This window comes from Bison bison, unplaced genomic scaffold (genome assembly GCF_000754665.1).
Source record: "Bison bison bison isolate TAMUID 2011002044 unplaced genomic scaffold, Bison_UMD1.0 scf7180017864115, whole genome shotgun sequence".
NCBI classification, from domain to species: Eukaryota; Metazoa; Chordata; class Mammalia; order Artiodactyla; family Bovidae; genus Bison; species Bison bison.
Window position 1 is genome coordinate 1,003,175 of NW_011494687.1, and position 20,999 is coordinate 1,024,173.

Sequence of the window (20,999 nt, forward strand, 5' to 3'; positions counted from 1 at the left end):
GAGGTGGGAGGTGGGAGGGAGATTCAAGAAGGAGGGTATGTATGTATACCTATGGCTGATGCATGTTAATGTACAGCAGAAACCAGCACGATATTGTAAAGCATTTATACTTCAATTAGAAAGAAATTTTAAAAAAAGAAACACAAAAAATCCACTTTGTTGATCATACAGGATTGTATGAGGATAAGATGATATACACCTGAGCAATACATCCATGTTAAGTTGACTGCCTTGAAATATAAATGAACTGACTCATGCATTAATCAGATATAAACACAATTTCATGCTTATCAAGTATGGACCATCCTCTCTAGCAATTACAGTGTGGGTGAATAGTGATACGGTACTGAGGGGCTGGGTGACCATCCGTCTCTGCTTCCACCACGTGGAATCTCCATTCCAGCCCTGTACTTAGAATGCCAGGTCAGCATTTAACCCAGCTCCATTGTGTGGACAGTTTCAGTAGGACAAAGGCCCCAGCACAGCACAAGCTAGCCTAGCAGCCCCTTTGGCTAGCTCCTGAGGGCCCCCCTTCTCTCTCTTTCTCTGGTAATGCTTTGCTGACTGCTGACTCCTGGCAAAGTCCAGAACAATCACCAAGCTCTGAGGGCATCATCCCTCTCCCACTCATATTTAAGGGCTCCAATTAGCACTTGTATCAGGCCAGGGCCCCTGCGTGTTAGAAACGGGGTAATCCAAGAAATAGAGTAAATAGTCTAGTCTACCCTGTCCTTGGAAGGATTGATGCTGAAGCTGAAACTCCAATAGTTTGGCCACCTGATGCAAAGAACTGACTCACTGGAAAAGACCCTGATGCTGGGAAAGATTGAAGGCGGGAGGAGAAGGGGACGACAGAGGATGAGATGGCTGGATGGCATCATCGACTAGAAGGACATGAGTTTGAGCAAGCTTGGGGAGTTGGGATGGACAGGGAATCCTGGCGTGCTGCAGTTCATGAGGTCACAGAGTCGGAAACGACTGAGCGACTGAACTGAACTGACCCTGTCCTTGCCTCCTTCTCAACTTTCTTTCCTGTGGAGTCAGATGTAACCCAAGCCAGGCAGACCAATGTTTGCTATGGGTCAGGTCCTGTTCTAAGCACTTTTATATCTCATATACTGGTATTCCCTAGGATCACACCTTCAGCTTATTCCCTACTTACTCTAGTTTACATCCTCTCCTTGGATGACTTCATCTAAGTCATCCCCTCCTTTGAAATTTATATCCAGATACCTACAGAATGTCTTCACCTACTTGGGTGTCCCACAGACCACAAATTCAGCCTGTTCAAAACTGAAATTAATTAATTATCTTTCCCCATCCAAACATGTTTTTCCTTCTGTATCCCATTCAAAATTTTATTATAGTTGCTTTATAATGTTGTGCTAGTTTCTGCTGTACAATGAAGTGAATCAGCTATACGTATACATATATCCCCTCCCTCGTGGGTTTGCCTCGCCCCCCCCTTCCCTGGCTGTATCCTCTCATTAAGTCAGAAACCTATGAATCAAGTTTCCTTCTCCTGACTCTCAATCCCATCTAACAATAACCACAATTCCATCAGTTCTACTTTTTGGATAGCTGAGCCCACACCAAAGACTCCCAGAGTCTTTGAACTCTGCTTAACTCTGTTTCTAGTCTCATCCCCTCCAGTTCACTTTCCATGTTGCTGTCAGCTCTCTGTTTGTAAAAGGACCTGTAATTTGTCATTACCCTGTGCTCCCTTTAACAACTCTTATATGCCTGAAAAACATTCTTATCAAGGCATACATGACTCTTCATCATTCGGCCTCAACTTTTCTAACTACTCCTTATCTCCCTAGCGTGTGACTCTGGGAATACTGTGCTTCTTGTTGTTCGTCTAACATCCACTCTATTTCATAAGCCAGTGCTTTATCCTAAGCTGTTCCCTCTAGCTTAAATGTCTTTTCCTTCTTTGTCAAGTAAAATTCTATCTCTTCCTAATTATTTATTATGCATGGAAATGTTCAAGAATTAATTACTTGTTCATTAGCAATGAGGCAGATAGATCAACAGAATGAGGGTGAGTTTATCAGATAGATAGCCTGTGAAAGTGAAATAATCCAAGAGATAACAGGTAAGAAACTATTCCCTGAGCAGGGAATAAAGTAATACAGGTGTGGTCTGACAGCGTGAGGAACATGGAATGATCACTTTAGCTCTTAGGACCAGGAGGAACAGAAGAAGTCCTACAGAAATACAACCCTGGAAATTTCTCATTACTGAATGCTGTGTTAAGTTGATTCAGTCCTGTCCGATTCTTGGTGAGTCTATAGATGGTAGCCTGCCAGGCTCCTAGCTTAATGGGATTCTCCAGTTAAGAATACTGGAGTGGGTTGTAATGGCCTCTTCCAGGGGATCTTCCTGACCTAGGGATCAAACCTGCATCTCTTGTCTCCTGCATTGGCAGGTGAGTTCTTTACCACTAGAGTCACCTGGGAGAGGATGACTCTACTGAAGGAAAAGTCACCTTCACACGTGTGCTTCTAGTCTTGAAGAGAATGGAAACCTCTCTTCTCACACCCTAATAGGGATGGAAAGGCTGAGCCAGGCTGACCCCTGGTGGAAGGAATGAGCTAGTGCGTGCAAGAACGTTGGCACAAAACTCCCTTATGTATTCCTTTATTCAAAAACAGTGAACACTTACTCTATACTAAGGGGAACATTGAGACGCAGGAGCACAGAGTACAAGGGACTTAATGCCCCTTATGAGTTCACAACCGAATGGGTGGGCTAGCCTCTTTAAATGTTCCCTCAGCCTCACTGAGGAGAATGAAAGACCAGGTGAAAAGCCAATGCAGCAGACCAGGGGAGAAATAATAATAACAATCAGATATGTGAGAAGCTGGAATCAAGATTTCTGGGAGAAATATCAATAATCTCAGATACGCAGTGACACCACCTTTATGGTGGAAAGCAAAGAACTAAAGAGCTTCTTGATGAGGGTGAAAAAGTTGGCTTGAAACTCAACATTCAGAAAACTAAGATCATGGCATCTGGTCCCATTACTTCATGGCAAATAGATGGGGAAACAATGGAAACAGTGACAGACTTTATTTTCTTGGGCTCCAAAATCACTGCTGATGGTGACTGCACTCATGAAATTAAAAGACGTTTGCTCCTTGGAAGAAAAGCTATGACCAACCTAGACAGCATATTAAAAAGCAGAGACATTACTTTGCCAACAAAGATCCATCTAGTCAAAGCTATCATTTTTCCAGTAGTCATGTATGGATGTGAGAATTAGGCTACAAAGAAAGCTGAGTGCTGAAGAATTGACGCTTTTGAACTGTGGTGTTGGAGAAGACTCTTGAGAGTCCCTTGGACTGCAAGGAGATCCAACCAGTCAATCCTAAAGGAAATCAGTCCTGAATATTCATTTGAAAGACTGATGTTGAAGCTGAAACTCCAATACTTTGGCCACCTGTGAAGAACTGACTCATTGGAAAAGACCCTGATGCTGGGAAAGATTGAAGGCAGGAGGGGAAGGGGACGACAGAGGATGAGATGGTTGGATGGCATCACCAACTCAATGGCCATGAGTTTGAGCAAGCTCTGGGAGTTGCTGATGGACAGGGAAGCCTGGCGTGCTGCAGTCCATGGGGTGGCAAAGAGTCAGAGACGACTAAGCGACTGAACTGAACTGAGATATGTTAAGTGAGAGAGACAAAGAAGTCAAGGACTTCCAGCTTTCTGGCCTGGGCACAATTGTGGGTTACAGTTCACCAAGTCAAGGGATAGAGGAAGAGAAAGTGTGTAGGAAAGCAAAATTAGCTTAACTACCTTTGTTTTGCAAGCCATAGATATGGCTTCTGGGAAGGCTCTTCCCAACAATCCCTCATGTACTACTCAATCAGAGGCTTCTCCTTTGCTTCCTGAGCATCCTATAACCACTTCAATCACAGCACATAGTCCATGATAATGCAGCTGCCAATATTCTCATCAACCTTCCCACTAGATTCATAGACTTTTGAAAGAAGAACTGTGCTTTGTGGGAAAAAGATGTTAAGCAGCAGTCATATCATGTAAAACCTTGTAACAGTGCAAGGGAATTTGATGCAGGCATAGTAAAACATTTAAGTAGAGAAAAACAAACAAAAAAACCCCAAAAGATAAAAGTAGCGTGGCATGAACAGATTTGTGATTTAAAAATATCATTCTGAGGCTTCCCTGCTGGCTCGGTTATAAAGAATCCACCTGCCAGTGTAGGAGACGCGGGTTTGATCCCTGATCTGGGAAGATCCACATGTCACGGAGCAACTAAGCCTGAGCACCACAACTACCGACTCTGTGCTCCAGAGCCCTTGAGCCGCAATAACTGAAACCCCCTGTGCTCCACAGGAGAAGCCACCGCAGTGAGAAACCCGGGCACAGTGACCATAGGGTAGCCCCTGCTCACAGCAACTAGATAAAAGCCCATACAGCAATGAAAACCCAGCACAGCCAAAAATAAAACTTAAAAAAAATCACTCTGACTGTAGTGTGAACACTGGAAGACAGGTGGAAGTTGGGAGACCAATTTAGAGGCGACCACATTACCACATTTAAAACAAGAAAGTCCCCGTTCAGGTCAAGGATGACAGTCCCTGAACTAGGGACATTGCCACAGGCCCAGTAGTTGGAACTCTGGAATAAAAGAATAATTTTTGGTAAATTAGGCGCTGAAAGACTTGAAATCCCTTTTTCGGGGGAATAGGAGGAAGATTGTGATGCCAGAATCTTGGCTGTCTATGTGCTAATGCCAAACAAAAATAGGGAGCCAGAGTTATGGAGGAGAAGGAAAGAGTGGTTTTATTTCTTTGCCAGGCAAAGGGGGACTGCAGTAGGCTAATGCCTCAAGAACCGTCCCACTCCCCTTTCCTCCTACCCCTCCAGTGTGTAGGAAGAGGTTATATAGTCAGGCAAGTGTATGTGATAAGAATCAAGGCAGTAAGGCACACATGCTTCTTTCTTTGCAAAGTTTCAAGAGTGGGGTTGTTGACAATAATAGGATGTGTACTGGTCTTAACAACCTGTCTCCTAATCTTGATGAGCTTTAATTTTGCCTCAGGTGGTTTTGTGGCTGATCTGCCCTTTGGAACTCAAGTCATGGAAGCTGGAGTCATGTTTACAAGAAATGGGAGACAAAAAGGCCTCTGTGCCTGGGAAGCCCCACAGAACCCTGGTTAGCATCAATGGGATGTTATTTGGGTGGCCAGTAGAGTGTTGAGAAGAGGCTTTATAATTCTAGAAAGCAGGGATATAGAGACTAAAGCAAATAAAAACGTTCAAAATGTAGGCCCTCAATAATCACCCACTTAACTGATCCATTCTGAACCAAAATAGTGATATTTTGGGGTAAGCTGAGAAAACCAAATATTGAGTTAAACCTTCCCTTACCAGCTCTGAAAACACAAAACCAACATTTATTAATATTTTTTGTTAACAATCGCCACTTACCCAGTGGTTGTTATTTGTCAAGATGTACTCTAGGGTATTCTCTCATTTAACTTTTACTATGGCTGACAGCTAGACACCTTTTTTTCAATGAGACTATTATGGCACAGAAAAATTAAGTGGTTTTGAACTGTGGTGTTGGAGAAGACTCTTGAGAGTCCCGTGGACTGCAAGGAGATCCAACCAATCCTAAAGGAAATCAGTCTTGAATATTCATTGGAAGGACTGATGCTGAAGCTCCAATACTTTGGCCACCTGATACGAAGAACTGACTCATTGGAAAAGACCCTGATGTTGGGAAAGATTGAAGGCAAGAGGAGAAGGGGACGACAGAGGATGAGATGGTTGGATGGCATCACATACTCGATGAACATGAGTTTGAGCAAGCTCCAGGAATTGGTGATGGAGGGAAGCCTGGCGTGCTGCAGTCCATGGGGTCGCAGAGTCGGAAATGACTGAGCCACTGAACAACAACAACACAGGTGGTGGGCTCGAATCCAATCATTGTTTAATTCTAAAATCTATACTTATAACCATCTTGCTACACTTCCTAAACGTCCTATTTAGTTAAAATAAGAACAGCATTCCTCTCCGCAAAATAACCGATTAACCAACCCCCGAGGGAACAGAAACAGAACTCACTAAAATGGCGGCTCTTACGTCATCACACTGCGCCGCGCGCTCTCGAACGCTACGTGCAAGAGGAGCAGGCGGGCAGATGGGCGGGGGCAGGGGTCTCAGCTGGGGGCGTGCCCTGTTCATCCGTGGCGCAAGATGGCGCTCCCCTTTGCACGTTCGTTGTGTCTGTGCCGCCGGGGAGCCAAACGATTGGGGGCTGCCGCCGCGGAAGCCCGCAGAGGTAGGATTCTATGCGTTTACTCTCTTTTACGTCCAAAATAGTTTCCGTCTAATATTCCTGGAGCCCGCGGGAGAAACATTCCCAGCCCCTTCGACTCATTCCCGTCCTCCACCTGCGTTCCAAACGCGGGACACTGGTTTCTTTAAATTACACGGCTTCTCCAGTCCGAGTTTTTCGGCTCCTTGGGCTGCCCGTACTAAAGCGCCCCCACTCTCTTGTCCGCTCGACATTCTGACTCTTCCGTGTTTCCTCGTGATTTGTCTGCCTGTTTTACATCGGCTTGTATATGTTGTAGGGTTCTAGCTCACGTCATTATCCAGTTTTTTTGCTCTGCCCGCAGGCATCAGTTTCAAATTGGAAGAAAAGACAGCCCACAGCAGCCTGTTACTCTTCAAAGGTGACACAGGTGTCAAATACGGCATGGTGGGATTGGAGCCCACAAAATTAGCCCTTAATGTGGAGCGCTTCCGGGAGTGGGCAGTTGTGCTGGCAGACACAGCTGTCACCAGTGGCAGGCATTACTGGGAGGTGACAGTGAAGCGCTCTCAGCAGTTCCGGATAGGAGTGGCAGATGTGGACATGTCTCGCGATAGCTGCATCGGTGTTGACGATCGTTCCTGGGTGTTCACCTATGCTCAGCGCAAGTGGCACACCATGTTGGCCAACGAGAAAGCCCCAGTTGAGGGCATGGGGCAGCCAGAGAAGGTGGGGCTGCTGCTGGAGTATGAGGCCCAGAAGCTGAGCCTGGTGGATGTGAGCCGGATTGCTGTGGTCCACATACTACAGACAGATTTCCGGGGTCCAGTGGTGCCTGCCTTTGCCCTTTGGGATGGAGAGCTGCTGACCCATTCAGGGCTTGAGGTACCTGAAGGGCTCTAGTATGTCCATGACTGGAGTCCCTAATCACTCTCTTGGCCTGCCTCCTGCTCCAAGTGTCTGAAACCTTTTAACTGTGCCCGAAGAAACTGCTGGCTCCCAAAATTCAGAGATGGGTCCTCTGTGCAATATTTGTTATCTTCCTTTCTCCTACCTTGTGAAAGCTAGGCATACGGCCACGCTCTCCCCTCCCCCAAACTACTGCCAATTTCCTAGGCTACTATGAATGTACTTTCTCTGACTTGAATCCTTCAATCTCTCTGCCTCCCTGTGTCCAGGCCTTTCTCAGACTGTATTCAGTCCTGGGGGTCTTACCCTTCAGCTTTGTTTGAATTTCATCACTGTGCTACCTCTCCCTCCGTTTGCCCACATGTAACTCGTTTGTTTTGGGGGCTCTACCTAATCTCTCCAGAGTAAATCCTTTCTACCTCTGGCTGGAGGAGTGGTGCCGTGAATGACTTGGCCCTTTCTGTACAGCACATACAGAGTTTGGACTCTGGTTCCCTCGGGAAGTGCTTTACTGACTGTGTCAGGATGAGAACAGAGCCCTCCTTTCCTAATGCCTCAGTGTTAAGACTCTCAGCCCCACACAGCTGCAGGTCTCCTCACCCTGAGTCCATCTGCCTTAATTGCACACCTGTGATACCTGGTCATCTGTTGCAATCACTGGACCAGTTACAATCATGACCAAAGGGGAAGAGACACATGGGGGATATTGAGGGAATTAGTGCTAGAAATTTTATTCTCCAGGCGGTCCATCTTCATTTCAGCTACAGTTTTGACTTCCAGAGCAAGGAAGGAGGCCTAAGGTCTTACACAATTCACTTGGGGGTTTGTTCAGACCTGAGCAGTTGCCCCCACTTGGCAGCAGAATACACTTAATCTAAAGCAGTATTTGGGATTGAGGAAAACCTAGTGGGGTGAGTATGTGTGTGAAATATGTATTCTTTGGGCTCTGTCTGCCCCTGTGGTTCCATCTTACTCTACAATACCTTTATGATGGTGATGCAGCTGGGTGGCCCTAGGGGAGAAAGAGAAGGACTGGGTCTGGCAAAAATAATTTGTGTAATTAAAGTTTATTTGAGCACAAAATACTTTCTCTGTCTATAAAATTGCTATTAGCAGTAGCAGCAGCACTTCTGGCCAAGGGGGAAGTCTCCAGACTACTAAAGCCTGGTACATAGCTCCCTCTTCTGTGTATATATACACGTGTGAGGTGGCTAGAGCCCCTCCGCCAGACTGTCTCTCAGAATGGCTTCTTCGGAGAGAAGAGGGGACCTGCCTGAAGACATGGGATGATCTGGAGTGGGCTAAGCCATTAGTCTGTACTTTTAAGAAGCCCACAATCTTTGCAGATAGCTCTACTGCAGGTGTCCACAAAGGCACTTCTCTATACTCTTTCTGCCAAGGGAATGGGGGTATTTTGACTCTTTCACAAAAAGCACTGGCCTTAGTCCTGGTCCCCACTGAAGCAGTGCGGCCCTCCGTAGCATGTTTGGTGGTTATATGTTAAGTGTGTGGCCAGCTTGTGCTTTTTCTTGGGCAGGGACCATGCATGCCCCATGCTCACACCATGCTCTCTAAGTTCTCTTTGGACAGGGCCTCAGCTGCAGCTTCAGCCCAAGTCTCAGATGGTGTGTATGAGTCCTGGTAGTCTTGGAGCAGTTTCACCACCTCCAGGTGGTTGAACTGCACAGCATCATCCAGGGGGATGTTGCCCCACCTGAGAGGAGGAACAGAGACCATGAGCAGGCAAAGAAGACATCAAGAGTGCCCTGGTTATATACCTACCTGGTGGCTGGAGCGCAGAAGTAGAGAGGTTGCTGCCTATTTTCAGTCCCCGCCCCCCCACTTTAGCTTAATCCTACTCACCTGTCCTTGACAAAAGGATTCACTTTGCAGGCCTCAATCAGGAATTTAACAACTTCAATGTGTCCTAGGAACATGGGCACAAGGAAAATGAGAGGGTACAGATTCTAAGGCTTGTGGTGTTAACATGAGTACAGACACTTGGCAGCTGGAGTCTGAACTAAAAGGGGTGGGGGAAGGCTTCTTCCCAGTTTTGCTCCCTGCAGCACCCAGTTAATAGCCTGAGCACTGAAGGCCATCCAGACAAAAACTAGTTGTTTCCTCTGTAACCTTGAGGGCACACATAATGGGGGGCACTCTTGGTAGAAAAGAAAGGTCTTGGGATCTGCCTCCCCTCTTTATTTTTAACCTTCAGATACCTTCAGCGGCAGCAACGTGCAGGGCGGTGCGGGAGTCATAGTCTTTCTGTTCCATGTCCATGGCTGACAAGGCAAACCTAAAGGGGAGTAGAAAGTAGCTGGAGTTGCCCAGATCAGCCTAAAGTCACTGGTAGCCTTTCTGAAGTGGGGTCAGACTGGATGAGTTCCAGAAAAAGCAAGACAGAGCTTATGACGAGATCTGCGGACTCTGTACAGTCTGTGTTCTCTATCTGATGAGGCTGTCAACTCCTGTGTCGGGGGGAGTGTGATGGTTCCAGGAACATCACTGCCTACCTGTAGTAGGTGCCCAGTACAGATTCATTGATGTTGGTAGTCCATTTGAGGCAAGGTCTTACCGACCTCCTAGGACTCTGCTTTTAACACCCAGATTAATCACAACAGTGGCTACCATTAATTAAGTTCTTATCACATGGCAGTCACTGTACTTTAAAGAAAAAAACTCATTTAAATACAGTCTCTGACCATTCAGTCTGACTGTAAGGCTGAAGCACTTAACTATTTGGCTATGTTGACGGCTAATGAGATCTCTGACTAGGAGTATTTTATTGTGTGTATTTGGTCAGAGTAGAAGTACCTTCGAAGAGCTGAGACATCTCCACTAGAGGCAGCAAATAAGAGGTTCACCACAGTCTTGTTCTGGAAAACAAATCAGACCCGCCTGAGATGAACTGTGACTTTGAACCCACCCATGCCCAGCTCTTCCCTATCCCCCTCCCTCATGGGTTAGCCTTAGGGGTTAACTTAGCCTAGGGTTTTACTGAAGTGTTATGTAATGTTCTTTTCTGAAATAGTCTTATGAGTCCCCTCGCCCCAAGGGTTCTCCTTACCCGGACTTCTCCCCCTTCACGCCGTGGGTCTAATTTCCTAGCACAGTGCCTCAGGTTATCATAGTTGTGGAAATTGAAGAGAGACACCAACTTCTAGAATTGTAAGGCAAAGAGATTGTTTACTTCCTCCCTGCACTTAGTAGGAGCTCAAAATTGCATTTATTTTCTCATTCAAAAATATGAAGTACTATATGCAAAGTAACTTACTTGGCAGAAGTTGACCCCTCTATAGCTGTTCCCCAGCTTGTCCAGTGGAGGTGATAGACACATCATCCCCATGATGTTGGGTACCACCAGGAGGATGGCTCCTGACACAGCTGATTTGGCCGGCAGGCCCACCTTGGGGACAAAGTTGGAACTGAGGATGAGCCAGAGATGCCCCAACTCTGGGTTAACAAGTTAGCCAACCCCAAATGACTGCATGGGCAAGGCCACGCCCATCTCAAACTGTTGGCTTGTAAATTAGCTTTTCTTATTCCTGTCCGCCCCTACCCTCTTTTAAATTTGTGGCTTCAGTAAGGAACCTATCTACTCTGTGCCTGACGCTGTCCTAGAGCTAGGACAAAGTCTGTCAGTTAATTTACATTCAGGTGGTAGGAGGTAGACAATAAACAGGTAGACAAAGACAAAAATAATCAACTTAGGATAACACACTAGAAAAAGAGCAGGGTGCTGTGATTGAGGATGAAGTGGGAGGGAGGGAGGGAGGTGCTCAATGGGGAAGTGGGTGGTCAGAAAAGCCTCTCTTTGGAAGTGACCGCCTGTATGAGACTTGAAGAGTCTCCAGCCGTGTGAAGGGCGGCAGCAGAGTGGTTCTGAAATTGTACCCTCCTGCGTTTATGTGTTTGAGGGGCTTGCTGTGTTTGGCAAACTCCCCTAAGGATTCTTGGTCTAAATTGCCCGGCTGGAGGTTAGTGAGTGAGAGGCAGGAACACACGTCCACCTCTCCACCTTCAGAGAGTCAGTGTCCTCTCTTCTTGGCTCTGGGCTCGTGACGAATGGATGGCAGGGCCAGACGCACTCACATGGAAGGCAAACTGGCCCGAGAAGTCGTACATGCCGCAGGAGTGCATGAGGCTGAGGGTGTTGCGCACGGCTTCCGCGCTCAGCACGCTCTCTCCAGTGATGGGGCAGATCCCACCATTGGCCAGGGTGGCTGCCATGACACTGCCCGATTCACAGGTCACCTCCACAGAGCACAGCTGTGGAGACGAGGCAGAGGTGAGGGTGCGAAGTGGACCTGAATGCTGTGCTCTGAGGTGTAAAGCAATGTTCTTGACACCTTGACTCTTCAACAAATTGCCCTGGTGTTTCTGAAGGACCCCGGGACCCCTGGTGACCATCTTGTGGGTCACAGGAAGGAAGGCAGTCTGTTATACCCTTGACCCTGAATGGTGGCGTTTGCTTACCTGGAAGTAGAGATCAAGGGCAGCCATCATGTCCACCCCTTTAGGAAAGCACTGCAAGGAAGAAGAGGAGAGAGCCATCAGCAGTCTCTGTCGCACTGCCAGAAGTCCCCAACCCCCTCTGCCCTTACACCAGCCGCAGAATCCCAGGGACTTTCTCTACCGCCTCTCCCGGTTACCTTCTTTTCCTTTAGATAATAACCGATGGCATAATTCCGATCCCCTGTTTCCTTCTCTGACTGGAATCTGAAGGAGACACCCAATTTAGTAGTTGACATTGGAAAGATGGGTGTGAGGAGAAGGGGGAAAAATACCTTCCCTCAGACAGAAAACTAGATCGCACATGTCAAAGTAAATCAGCCCTTTTATAAATTCTCCCAGTGATACTGGAGGAAATGTCTGAACCTCAGCCAGCACTGGGCCCAGCTTTATGGTAGTGTGAAAAACGACCAAACCCCAATGGTGTGGTCATCTAGCCTAGGAAAATGACATTTTTGGCTTTGCGAAGCTTGGCAAGAAAGGGCCCAGGTGCAGACTCTCACGCTGTTTTTCACGTTAAGTACTAAACAGAAATGGAACAAATTCTTTTACAAAGCAAACAAATGTGGAGGATGGGGCAGGGAGGAAGCTGGGAGGTCAAAGTTCCCCTGGGATTCCTTCCTCCTAACATTCTATCCTCCTCCTTGATTCAATGTGTGTACACACCCTCAAAACACCGCCCCCCACACACACATTTAGCCAGTCCTGTGAACAGGGCCTTACGTGGCATTGCTGAAACCCATGTATTCATTCCCAGCCATTTTGTTCAGATATTGCAAGACCTGGAAGAGAAAAGGAAGCATGGGAGGCACCCCATGCGTGAAGACCCCTAGTGAACACACACAGGCTTCTGCACTCCTAACCCTCTGCACTCCTCAGTCCTTATCCCAGCAGGGACTTCTGAAGGTCTTCCTCCCTGACACCAGATCCCCACACTTCTGAAAATAAGGCTTCTAGTATGGGCTGGTGCACCATCAAAGTGGGGTTAAAGCCAGGCACTGGGGCAGCTGGAATGGACACTTTGCCATAGAGAAAAGCAGCCAGGGGCTGAGCAGCGAGGGAACTTACAAAATCAAACTTTTCTGCTTTGTTACAGTCCATCTGCAAGGCAACAAAAAGAGCTGTCAGTATTCTAAGCCTAGGAGGCTGACAGGGAGGGCCAGAAGGACCTAGTGGAGACAGACTGTTAGATTGGTTTTGCTACTGGGCATGTGTTGCGTTTTACAGTGACTTTTTTTTTTTTTTTAACTGAGACTTTTTGTATCCATGCCTATGTAGTGATCTTAAAAACCGTTTAGAGTTTATGATCAAGTAATGAGTACAGATAATTTCACCCTATCTGTGAGCCTCACCCATCCCTGGGTTTCACTCCCATCTCCATCCTCAATGCCAATCCTCATCCCCCACTCCCACTTCCGTGTTCCTGGTTCCAGTCCTGTCCCCAAGCCCCGCCCCTATTCCTGCTCCCCATCCTCATTGCTTATTCCCCTGCTGGAGCCTTACTCTGTGCTATTCCTGACGCCCACAGCCATCTCAAGACTGGAGTGAGTGATGGGAATGGGAGGAGGGTTTGTGTTGTATACACTGTAATGCTCAACTATATAAACTATATTGATAATTGAAGTAAAGTTAAAGATTTTAGCTGAGGGTCACGTCAGTAGGGCCTGTTTAGATGGGAATGGGATGAGGCAGGTCCCAGATACAGGGTTGTAGACAGAGTGATCCTAGAGCAAGGGGAGAGCCTGGTCCCTCCCAAACCTTCAATTGCTTCCTCTCTGTGTCAACTATAGTGTCAACACTGCAGGAACTCTGACACCTGAGTCCCTAGGGGGAGGGTTCCTAACACCACCTTCCTCAGGAGGGCCTGTGATTGGCTCTGGATTGTTGCTGCCCACACTGCTCTCAGGTTCTTGCTCAAGCCCTGGGAGACCTACAGCTGACAGGCTGGCCTGACTTCCTTGCTCAAGGCCAACTCACAGCTCCGGGTGACGTGAATAGCTGCCCCAGTCTGGCCATTCACCCTTCTTTCCATGTGTCCCTCACCCAGAAGTGGCCAATCAGTACCTAAAAGAGCTGTCCTCCCCTTGTGTCTGGCATTTGGCCCTTGGTTCTAGGCTGGGGTCAGGACCTGCTGTCTTCTCTCTGGGCCAGGAAGCTCTGGGCTCCAGACTCATGGGTGGGGGCAGGGATACAGTTCCTCTTACTAATGTCCTCAGCATAATTTATGAGTCCCTTCTGTGTCTTCACTGCCTCCTAGGCACCCTCAAAGGAATCAAGGCCCCACCAATCTCCCTGGAGAGACAGGCAGATATGAAGGATAGAAGAACAAGGTGAATAGAAAGCAGTACCTTCCAGAAGCCTAGGTAGCACTGACCTTGATCAGGGAGCTCACGACAATAGCACCAGCATTGACCATGGGGTTATGGGGGATTCCTGGGGAAATACAAACCACCCAGAGTCTTATCAGCCACTTAGTAAAACCTTTACAGCCTGCCCACTCTGCAGGGTAGATGGGAAAGGTTTCTTTGCTGGGGAGGATGGAGTGACGGAGCTGATCAGGAAGGGCAGAGGACTTCCCTGGTGGTCCAGTGGTAAAGAATCCCCCCTGCCTATGCAGGGGACACGGCTTTGATCTCTGGTCCAGGAAGATTCCACATGTCACAAGGTAACTAAGCCTGTGCACTGCAATTACTGAGCCTGAGTGCTGCTGCTACTGAAGACTGAGTGCCCAAGAGCCCGTGCTCCACAACAAGGGAAGCCACTGCAGTGAGAAGACAGTGCTCCGCAGCTAGAGAGTAGCCCCACTCGCCACGGCTAGGGAAAGTCTGTACAGCAATGAGGACCTAGTGCAGTCAAAGATAAAAAAAAAAAGGGCAAAGAAACACATACCCTTGGGAGAGGGGTGGGATAAGAAAGGGACATCTGTGAGTCTGGTCCGGGCCCAGGGAGTGCTCACCTTCCTCATTGAGGGAGAGCGTGTTGTAGCGCAGGCCGCTGGGCTCCTTGCCCACGAACTTGTGCACGTAGTCTGTGCCTAGGGTGCTTATGGAGATGGCATACGTGAGGGGCTTCACGCAGGACTGCAGGCAGAAGGGGATCTTTGTGTGGCCCACGGAGTGTCTGGAGGCAAACGGGGGCCGTGAAAGGGGTTGGACTATGCTCTGCACCTGTGCCCTGTCTTCCCTTCCTCACCCAGCATCTCACCGTTGACCATCCACAGTGCACAGCGAGACACCCCACAGGTCTGGATTTGACTTGGCCAGCTGAGGGATGTAGGCTGCCACCTGCATAGGAGTGGGTAGAGAAAACAGAGACAGAATGGAGAAATGGACATGGAGAGGGGGAACAGAGCTGAGGTTCAGGATCAGGAGAATCTTTTAGATAAAAGCTAAAATTCTGACTTGTGCAGGACAACAGGGTTCCCTCCTGCCTGGTGTTCCTAGAGACACTGAAGCCTTAAGTCCTAGGCCTTACCCTTCTGCAGACACACTCCTATAGAGATAGCAGTAAAGTGCATAGAAGGTATTAATACAAAGAGAATACTGGGTTAGCTTTCCTTTCTCTCCTTAGGCTCAATAACCCTATAGTCTCTTTCAAAGTTCTGTTGAATCCTTATGTCAGTTGTCTCCATAAAAACCTCAGATTCCCTCACTTGCTCTAGAAATCACAGGTAAAAATACATAAAGCTCTTGTCCCCCACTTTAGAGGTTCTGCTTTTCATCTCTCGTCAATTGGATTTCCAGCGCCAGGAAATCTCCGAGAAGCAAGGTATACCTGGCCCAGAGCCCTTGCCCCTCCATCCCCTGGCCCTCACCTTGCCTCCAGTGAGCTCTTTGGCATCCTCAAAGATGCGGTCCACGTGGCTCGTGAACTCCTCAAAATCAGGAATAACAAACTTCTTTCGGAAGGCCTGAGTCAGTAGCACAATGTTGCTGCTCACACACCTGGATCCCGGACACAATTGGGTTAGAGGGTTGGAGAGACACAGCTGTGACTCATGTGGAGGCATGGGGGTTGGGAATAAAAAGTGTGAGTGGTCGTTGGGTTTGGGACCAACAGCTGTGTGTGTAACCTTGGGTCTATCGCTGGATTTTTCTGGGTCTTGTTTCTATGCCTCTAAAATGAAGGGTTGTAATGATATGGAAAGATATTCCAAGACACTATCTAGGAGGAAAAAAAACCTGAATAATCTGTATAGTAGGTTTTATATTTTAAATCTTAAATGTTTACATATGTATATGGACATTACCTAGAAGATACTTACTAATCTGTTCACTTCTGGAAAAAGGGACTGGGATTGGGGAGAGAGGGAAAAGAGAACATGTATTTCTCTGTTGTTTGAATTTTTATAATAAGTATAGGCATATTCACGTGTTGCTTGTGTAACCAGTAAATAATAAAATTAAGTGAGGGGTTGACTTGAATCCCTAGGATCCCTCCTGGCTGTTCAAGTCTGTGTCCCCAGAACAGTTTTGAGAGGGGGTGCCCTTGTTTCCCGGGCCCTCACTTTCGGAAAAGATCTCGGTCCAAGAGGCCACCACTGTTGGACTGTCGAACCATGCGGCGCATCTGGCTCATGCAGTCCCGGAGCCGGGGATCTGACGTCTGCAGTCCGGTGGCCTTCAGCGCCTTCCGGGGAAAGAAGCCTGGTAAGGTCAACTACAAGAACAATAATCCAATCCTAATCATTTCCCCCAGTGGATCACAATGAACTCAACCCCAACTACTACAACAGGTGGAACAAATGGGTTTGCAGACTAAGAAAGGATGCAGTATAACAATTTTGAAGGCTAACATGGGTTTCCTTGCCCTTTTTCATCAAGGCAGCTGGTTTCTGACCCCCTTGGATGTATGTGCCAAACCAGGAAGATAGGCAGAGTCAGAGGGTTGAATTACCCCTTCTGGGACAGCCTAGGCTATCTGCTACCATCAGCTGTTTTTCATCCTCATAATGAAGCCGCCCGTTAGCTGCCTTGTACCTGTCCTACCTTCCTTTTCCCAGTTTCCAGAGATCCTAAGGGATGAGTATCCCGAGCAGGTGGAGAGGAACTTACAGTAGTGAACTTGTGGATAGGTATTCGTTCCTGTCCCTCAGCAATAGTGTAGAAGAGCAGGTCACCCAGACGGGACAGCATGCCACTCTCTGAAGAGTCACTGTTTGGAGGCAGAGACAGGGGAGAAGGACAGGAACCTGAGAACTGCTCCCTGCTCCTCCTGTTAGAACAAGGCTGATCAGTAGGGAGGTGTCCTTGGTCTACACGTCCTCCCCGAACCTTCTGATCTATCCCTATAATTCTAACCTTCACATCTGTCCTGTTCTCCAGCTTTCTTTTGTTCCTAAACTTCAGACATTTGTTTCTAGGTGCCTCTTAAATAACTGCATTTCTAGGTGTACCATAGCACTGCAAACTCAGCATGTCCAAGTCTGAGGTCATCTTGCCTGCCTCCCTCCCTCTGCTCCTCCTCTTGTGGTTCTCATTTGGATTAATAGTGTTACCACTTACCCACAAGCCAAGCTGGAAACATGGAATCATTTGGACAATCCCCATACCTTACACCCATAACCAAACCTGGATGAATTTATCAAATCCATGTGCTTTTTCTTCTCTCCCCCTCTGTTGGAATGGGGTAGTAGAAAGTACAGAGTTTGCCCCATAATAGCTGTGTGGTCTTAATATGGATAGTAAGTCAAGTTATTTAATACAGCTGAACCTGCTTCCTCATCTCTAAAATAAGGGTTTAATATCTGCTTCACATGGGTAATGTGAGGTTTAATTTCAACGACATTCCATGAAAAACTATCTTTCACAAAGTAGATGCTCAGTGGCTCCTTGTTTGTCGATTACACATTCTCTTGACTTGCAATCCATTGTTCACAATGTGACAGTTATCTTTCTAAAACTCAAATATCATTTCTCTAATCAGACCTTTGATAGTTCCCTAGTACCTACAAAATAAGTTCTATTTCTTGGTATGGCATTAAAGGCTCTTTAAAATCTGCCAACATTCCTTTCCTACTTTCTACCATGCCCTCACACTCCAGTTATGCCAGGAGTAAACAAAAGAAGTAAATAAGAGAAGCAAGCTGAAGAACACTGTTTATACTATGGTACTATAGTACGGTACAGGTAATAAATAGGTGGCTCCCCAGATGGGCTAAGGCACTGTCAGGCTTCCTGGCCTTTGTTGTGTATACTGAAACTTCTGCATGGAAAGACCTTTTCCTCCTTCACCTGTACAGTCCTGCTCATCCTACAAAGTCCATATCAAATGTTATTAACTCTGTAAAGGCTTCCCCAAACTCCTAGTTTTGCTTATGCTGCTGGTATGACACAACATACCACCTTATTGACAGAAAACAGTCTTCCCTGCTCTACTGTCGTGTCTTCTTGGTTTTTTTTGGAGGCAGGGCTGGGCCAGGCAGCATTGGGATCTTAGTTCCCCTACCACAGATATCAACATGTAATTGTTGATATTTGCATAAAATATCTCTAGAAGGTTGTACAAGATATCAATGACAGATGTCTCTGCGGAGAAAAATTTCCTAAGAATTTAAGACACAGTTGAACAACTGCATAAGAATATGTAGTAACCGAACTGAAGATTGGTTAAATAAATTAGGATATCTCAATATAATGGAATCTTACAATGACAAAACAGCAGCCATTAAAAGGACAATATCATGCATGCACACATTAAATCATATTAAAAGCTGTTTATAAATGGAAAAGATAGGTGATCAAAGAATAGTAATATTATCCTACTTTTGTTAAATTTTTATATATCCATATATAGCATATAGTATATATGTGGATATAAATCATGGATTTATATTGAATACAGATATATGGTTGCCTCTAATATTGGGACCTTAATTTTTTCCTTGATACTCTATTTACCTTGTTTTTCTTTAATAATTAGAAATAAAGCTAAATGTTAAAAAAACAAAACAATAACCTGAATTAAAGGGCTTTTTCTCTTTGCTACCCTCCTCCACCAAGAACACTTTCCCCTCATGGATGGTGCCACATTCCCAGAGCCCATCCCCCTCCATGCCCTCAACTCCTTCTGCCCAAAGGAGTATCAGTCCAAGGCCTTTAACCAAGAAGTCTCTGGGAGCACAGGCAGCAAGAGGTAGGAGGATCAAGTTTCCTGAGAACACTTCCAACTGTAAATCAAATACTCCAGTTAAACACACACACACACACACACACACACACACACACACACACACTTCTATTACCTGAGCCACAGGATAAGGAAGGAGGTGTGTGTGTACAGGAACCAGGGATGTCTCTTGCTCCCCATCCCACAGAAGATGTGAGGGTGAGGGAGATTAAACCTTTTCTCTATCCCACCATTATTTCTCTCAAGGTGATTATTTGGGAAAAGTTTGGATGGAAAGTTGACTGGGAGACAGAAGGTTTATTCTTTAAAGTTTAAACATTCTGTGTCTCCTTGAAAAGAGGCTGATGTATAGCATAGTAACAATTCTTACCAATAATAAATTGTTTAGTTGCTAACTCTTGTCCAACTCTTTGGCAACTCCATGGACTGTAGTCCGCTAGGCTCCTCTGTCCATGGAATTTCCCAGGCAACAGTGGGTTGCATTTCCTTCTCCAGGGCATCTTCCCCACCCAGGGACAGAACCGGAGTCTCCTGCATTGGCAGGTGGGTTCTTTACAACTGAGCCATCAAGGATAAATAGATAAAGCTTATTGAATGTTACCTGGCCAGGACAGGGGGCTTCCTGGGTGGATCAGACAGTAAAGAATCTGCCTGCAATGTGGGAGACCTGAGTTCGATCTTTGGGTTGGGAAGACCCCATGGAGAAGGGAATGGCTACCCACTCCAGTATTCTGGCCTGGAGACAGGAAATCCGGTGGTGGTGAGGTAGAAGACAGAGTGGTCTGTCTGGTTATTTTAATTATAGTGTGCATATCTTTCTGATTGTCCTCAATAGATGTCAATGACAGGGGAGTTGGTTCATTTCTTATTCTTGCTATAAAAGAGCAGGGGCTACCTGCATAGTGTCTGTGTTGGCTTCTGGGGACGACAAAATTTCCTGCTCAGTCTGTTTCTGCGTGTGGAAGACAAGAGGCTCACCCACTAAGGGTTCCTGGGTGGTGGGGGAGAGAGGTTCAGCCTCTAAGGCTGATTGAGACCAAAGGAAGAAAACACCTTAAATCAGGGAGCCGCCTGCGCAGCACGTTTAATGGCTCTTGACTGGTTCTGGTTTGGGAGATCTGCGTCTTATGATCTTCCCCTCCATTATAGATTTTCCTCCTTCAAAAACCAATAGGAGAACCACCCTTATTCTAGATTAGGGAGTCCTGATTACGAACACAACACATACGCAGATGACATACGCACCTATCTGCGTACAGATAACACTCGAACATCACACATTACATGCCGAAACACAGGTCACACACAGATCCAAGTACACCAGGACACAAGGCAGGCTGTTCCACACCCACGCATCCTCGAAAATACACACGAGGATCAGGGAGAAAAGGAGGGTGAGGATGGGCAGTGCTCACACTGCCCTGCACTCAGAGACGTGCACCAAGCAACACTCCGCGCCCACCAGCATTCCCAATTAAGTACGCACCTTGGATAGGCACCATCCCGAGCACCGACCTGCCCAAAAGCCATCCCGGGCGGACGGCACTTTACCGCCCGAGCGTGGCGTACCCAAAGCCCCAAATCTAAAGGAAAAGGCATCGCAGGACAGTAAGCTAGGAGAGGAGAAGGAAGATGGGATGCGTTCCTGAGGGAATAGGACTCGGAAGCTAGCGGGAACCGCAGTGGGAGTGGGAGCGAGCCTGTCCCTTGCCCCTGTCCCGCGAGTCTTACTGATCCTGATGCTGCGTCTGGTGGCTGTGCGGCGTCTCCTTGCCTTGCGCCGCGGCCTCACTGAGGTGGTGCCGGACGCCCCACGTAAGGAGAGGGTTCTGGCTCAGGTGACCCCAGCCTCCTCGCCGGCAGTGACTGCCAGCCCTGCTCAGCGAATTCTGTAGAGCCTTGAAGGAGCGCATCCCCCCAGCTCGCCGCCTGCTCGGCCCGAGCGCCCAGGGCGTCTGAGAGGTGGTTGGAGGGAGGGCCGGAAGAATCGCGGACCAGGTGGGGAGAGCTCAGTGATGGGGTGCAGTGGAGAGGAGAGGCCCGGTGGGTGGGGTTGGTGCAGGAGGAGGGGCCGGTCTCTACAGGGCTCGGGACACTGCCAGGTGTACCCAATTCCCCCTAGACAGGGCATCGCGGAGACGCGCACGCGATGGAACAG

General features: G+C 47.3%; 2 protein-coding genes across 3 annotated transcripts; one reads left to right on the forward strand and one right to left on the reverse strand.

Moving 5' to 3' along the window:
- The first annotated feature begins 6,148 nt into the window (after nt 1-6,148).
- On the forward strand, nt 6,149-8,286 carry SPRYD4 (SPRY domain containing 4). The gene is made up of 2 exons (XM_010839267.1): nt 6,149-6,316; nt 6,657-8,286. The coding sequence occupies exons 1-2, from the start codon at nt 6,232-6,234 to the stop codon at nt 7,193-7,195; spliced, it is 624 nt and encodes a 207-aa protein (XP_010837569.1). The 5' UTR covers nt 6,149-6,231; the 3' UTR covers nt 7,196-8,286.
- GLS2 (glutaminase 2 (liver, mitochondrial)) lies at nt 8,253-20,864 on the reverse strand. Of its 2 annotated transcripts, none has more exons than XM_010839264.1 (18): nt 20,573-20,864; nt 16,768-16,867; nt 16,221-16,372; nt 15,528-15,657; nt 14,918-14,997; nt 14,670-14,833; nt 14,088-14,146; nt 12,782-12,814; nt 12,437-12,495; nt 11,854-11,920; nt 11,678-11,728; nt 11,294-11,470; nt 10,476-10,607; nt 10,269-10,361; nt 10,016-10,077; nt 9,421-9,497; nt 9,065-9,128; nt 8,253-8,915 (listed from the first exon to the last, which is right to left on the reverse strand). In XM_010839264.1, exons 1-18 carry the CDS (start codon nt 20,752-20,754, stop codon nt 8,759-8,761), a joined length of 1,839 nt encoding a protein of 612 aa, XP_010837566.1. In that variant the 5' UTR covers nt 20,755-20,864; the 3' UTR covers nt 8,253-8,758. The 2 variants fall into 2 exon arrangements, with proteins under 2 accessions (XP_010837566.1, XP_010837567.1); XM_010839265.1 differs by having other exon boundaries at nt 16,221-16,342; nt 20,573-20,861.
- Nucleotides 20,865-20,999: the final 135 nt, after the last annotated feature.